This window comes from Trypanosoma equiperdum (genome assembly GCF_001457755.1).
Source record: "Trypanosoma equiperdum strain OVI genome assembly, contig: ctg_412, whole genome shotgun sequence".
Lineage (NCBI taxonomy): Eukaryota > Euglenozoa > Kinetoplastea > Trypanosomatida > Trypanosomatidae > Trypanosoma > Trypanosoma equiperdum.
Genome location: NW_027124324.1, coordinates 6,863 through 11,161, shown reverse-complemented (window position 1 = coordinate 11,161; position 4,299 = coordinate 6,863). Strand labels below are relative to the sequence as shown.

At 38.3% G+C, this 4,299-nt stretch overlaps 1 protein-coding gene across 1 annotated transcript; it reads right to left on the bottom strand.

Annotated features, from left to right (window-relative positions):
• Nucleotides 1–667: 667 nt before the first annotated feature.
• Nucleotides 668–1,609, bottom strand: TEOVI_000172900 (Trypanosome variant surface glycoprotein (A-type)/Trypanosome variant surface glycoprotein C-terminal domain containing protein, putative; the record flags this gene model as incomplete). Its single annotated transcript, XM_067224915.1, has 1 exon — nt 668–1,609. The coding sequence occupies one exon, from the start codon at nt 1,607–1,609 to the stop codon at nt 668–670; it is 942 nt and encodes a 313-aa protein (XP_067081016.1).
• Nucleotides 1,610–4,299: the final 2,690 nt, after the last annotated feature.

Genomic DNA, 4,299 nt, shown 5'->3' with positions numbered 1-4,299 from the left:
ACTAATTCCGATTCTTCACTCTATTCTTTCCTCCTTTTTGGTCACTGGTTCTATCTCCGCAGATAACGTAGCGGAGACATTTTCCCGTTCCCCCCACTTTGTAACTCCCTCATCATTTCATTATCATCACCTTGTGTAGGATGGTGACCACCATCATGTTTGTGGCTGAAACCGCGCATATTCCATCTCTTTCTACATTTTTCTCTCATAGTGATAATTTTTGTGCTATCCCACTTTTTATCGTACTCTCATTTGCACTTACTTTCTTATTCCCAGAGAATTTTGTCATTGTTTTGTTTTTTATTTATGCTGCCAATTAGTTTTTGCCATCGCTGTTATAATATTATTAGCGTATACAAACGCACAACACTTTTCTATCATTATCATTAATGTTATTCTTATAGCCCTAACTAATGTACATAAAATAAACGGTATAACTTTATTTATTATAACACACACTTTCCATACCCTTTCGCCCTACTACGTGACACCCATAGCCTACAAACATTTACATCATACTAAGCCTTCTTTTTTCAGCTTTTTTGAAAAATTCCATATTTTTCACATTTTAATCAGAAAGTTATAAAATATTTAAAATTTTAGCATAATTTACCAAATCCTCTCAAAATAGAAAATTTTCATAAATTTCATAGAATTATCGAAAAACCTAGAACAGGAAGCTCATAAAAGCAGCATACATTCTGAGAGAAAATTTCTTATTGACAAGAAAACTGGTATCTTTACACTTTTTTTCTTTCCATTTGCATCCCGGAGCCTTGGTGCATTCTTCTTGTTGCTTTCTTGTGCAAGCGGAAGTAGCTTTGGATCCGCCATCTGCCGTTTGGGCTTCTAGAACAGAAACTCCCTTTTCTTTTGCCTTTGTTGAGTTAAATTGGCAGTTCTTTTTTCCCACTTTAACTTCTTTGTACCAACTGCATATTTTTTCCTCATTACATTTTTCTGTGCTCTCCAGTTTGTTGCAGTTGCTTTCTGGTGATTTGCCTTTTTGAAATGCTAGGTCGCTTTCGAGTTTGGTGATTTTATCACGCAGTGCCTTGTTCGCCTCATGCGATGTTCCGAGGTAAAAATACAGAGCATCCTCGAGCTGATCTGTTAATGTTAGTTCGCTAAGGTTGCTTAATTCCCTTTGTCTGCCGGGCGCCCCTAGTGTCTTGGCGTCATTTACTTTTGCTGCTAGTGCATCCATCTTGTCGTTGTCATCGCCAAAATATTGTGTTTTAATGGTTGCATCTTGGCTGTTGAAGTCGGTTGGTTTTTTGTTGTCTGTTCTGGCTGCCAGTTCAATTTTTAGGTACGTAATTGCTTCTGGCTGCTCTTTGAGATGGTGCAACAGCTTCTTGAGATTGGCCTCCACGTTTGTCAGTGGTTCTCGCCGAAGCTCCTGAATCTTGTTGTGGGTTTTCCCGAAAAAGGTTTCTGCATTCGTTCTGTCGCTGCCCGTGAAATCCGCCAGGCTAGCCTGGCGGGCTGTTCCTGTGCCGTAGCTTCGATTGCGCCAAGTGCTAAGGTGACTTTGGCGTTGCCAGTTCCGATGTGTATGCCGGCATTGCCTGTGCCGCTTCCACTTGCTGCCTTGAACACGCCGCATTTGTTGGCTTGGCCAGCACCGCTGGCACCGTTTATCGCGCCATGGATTTTGAACCCTTTGTCGTCTATTTTCTGTGTGTCGTAGGCATCGAGCTCTTCTATGGCATCAGATGCTAGTGTCGCACACCCCGACGCTTCTACATTGCTGCTGCCGTCGTTTGCGTTTCCGGCGTCATTGAGGCAATACGCGGTGGAGTCTTTTGCGTTTTTTAAAAAGTGTATTGCGTTCGCTAACGCACCTGCCATTTCCCCGGCGTGCGCTGTCGCAATTACTCCTTTGGCTGCCGCCTGTTTCGCCTGCTCGGTTAGCTTACTTGCCCTTTTTGATGCCATGTCCGCCAGCGCCGAGGCTGTTATTGCGTCGTTGGCATCTTTCGCTTGTAACGCAAAAAGCAGCAGTCTTATGTTTATTTTTTCTAGTTGTTCAGCGGCTCACAACGCTGTATCTAGTTTTTTCTGTGTTATGCCACCTGTTTTACGCAACTCCGTTACAAGCTTGCACTGCGGTTTCCATACGTTCGCATGCAGTGCGACGTTCGCTGCTAGGGCACATTGGCCGCTTAACAGAAGAAAGAGCATCGCGCTAAGCATCCCTAACTTCGCCAGGTGGTTGCTAGATTTTTTCCTTTTAAAAACATGATTAATGTTCGAAAAAGGAATACACTATTTAGTGCCGGTTTATTTGCCCAAAGTCGCTTGTTGCGGCAGGGGCTGCCTCATTGGGTCCTAAAATAAATTGTGCCCTCGATTGCTGCCCTGGTGTTCCAGTTCCTCAAATTCAGATAAAATTTTATTTGGTTACCCTCCGTTATCTGCTCAGTGTTCTGAATAGCGCTTCTTTTAAATGACAAAAATAAACGAATTTAAAATTAAAAACAATAAATTAATCTATTTTTAAGCTGAATTTGACTTCAGCTCCTTGAATCTATTCGGTGTCTCCTGCTGTTTTTTTGAGCTGCTTCGCATGCGTAGTTCAGGTTTTTGATGATTTTGTAAACGATCATTTTGCTTGTTATAGGGGAAATATCTTTATGCGATTACGTTACTACTAGTTGTCTGAATTGTTTATTTGTGGTTTTGGATTTGTTGTTTGTGTGTCATTAATTTTTGGCATCTTCTTTACTGGTTAACTATCGTTTTTTTGTGTTCATGAGTCTGTTTCTTCTTCGCCACGCCCGCATATTAGGATTTGTCATCAACTTAAAGAACACAGTCTCTACCATCACTTGTAGAGTATTGTTTGTCCATTTTTGAGTGAAATACGGGACATCATTTTGAATCTATATGGTGCTTCCAAGCGTCAGATCTTACGGCCTTTCACGATCTGTGTGCTTACCTTCGCAGCTAATTGAGTTTCATATTATACATGGTTCATTCTTAGAATTTAATAGGAGTTGCAGCTTCTTTTTTCCTATATAATCCTGCTATCTGTAACTTAAATACTCGTTTTTCTTCCGCCTCTGCTATTTCTACGTTTCCTTTGTTATTCTTAATTTTTCCAATTTTTAACAGAAAAAGATTTAATGGAGATGAAAAAATTATTTAACATGATTGTTGTTTTTTTGACAGACCTTCATTTCATTTTTTAACTAACGCCACTTTTAATCTAATAATTTTTCTGTTCACGCCGAACGCAACACCAATACCAGTTTCATTATCGAAAACAACTAAAAATCTACCTTCTATCTCACAAATTAGCCAATTTTTCTTTTTGTAGAGGGGATAAAAATTTTCATTGTTTATACGCTATTTTATGATACAATAAAGGCTTTACTTTTTTCTTTTCCTTTAGGGTGATTATGCAGGCTTGGCCTTGTTGCTGCTTTCAAACACGACAATAATTTCTACACTTTTAGCAAGGTTGGGTGAAATCATCAGCTGCTTATTGCTTGCTTACTTCCTTGAAGTTTTTAATTCTGATGAGCTTTACCTTCAGTCTATTTGTACGTCCTACCTCAGCTAAATTCTTTTTATTGAGTTGTTGTGTAACCGTAATAGTGCTTTTAGTGCGAATAATGCATTGCTAAAAACTTTATTCAGAGAATATTATTAATGGGACTTTCACGTAACTCATACTTTCGCTGCTTCTTTGACTTATTTCAGCGACCACATTAGCCTAAATACTAGATTTTGTCTCGCCTTATTATTTCTCGTAGTGCACCTTATACCAATATTTTTGGTTGAAACTCCGCATATTAAATCTCTTTGCCTCTGTTCGTTTGCGTTTCCCTTAAAAATAATATTTTTGTACTCGATCACTTACTCACTGTACAGCTAACTTACTGACTTTTATTGCACCCTCGCAGGTTTCACGACTGTTTTTATTTTTCATCAATTCTGTAGCCACCACCCTTATTATAATGTTAGTATATACACATATTCACAAAACACTCGCAACACACTTCTATCCTCATCATCATTATTATTACTATTACTATTATAACAATAAATTACTTCTTATATCCACGAAATTAAACAATTTAGAATAGCACACATTTTTCACACATTATCAAATAAATAGTACTTGGAGCTATCAGGCAAATTTAAAACCAAAATTTCATATTTTCAAAATCTGCACATTTTGAAAAATTTTTACAAAAGTGTTAAAATATATCAAATTGTCTTAAACAGCAAGTTTGATAAATGTATATCAAAATCCTTAAAATTCTACAAACATCATAAACGCTGCAG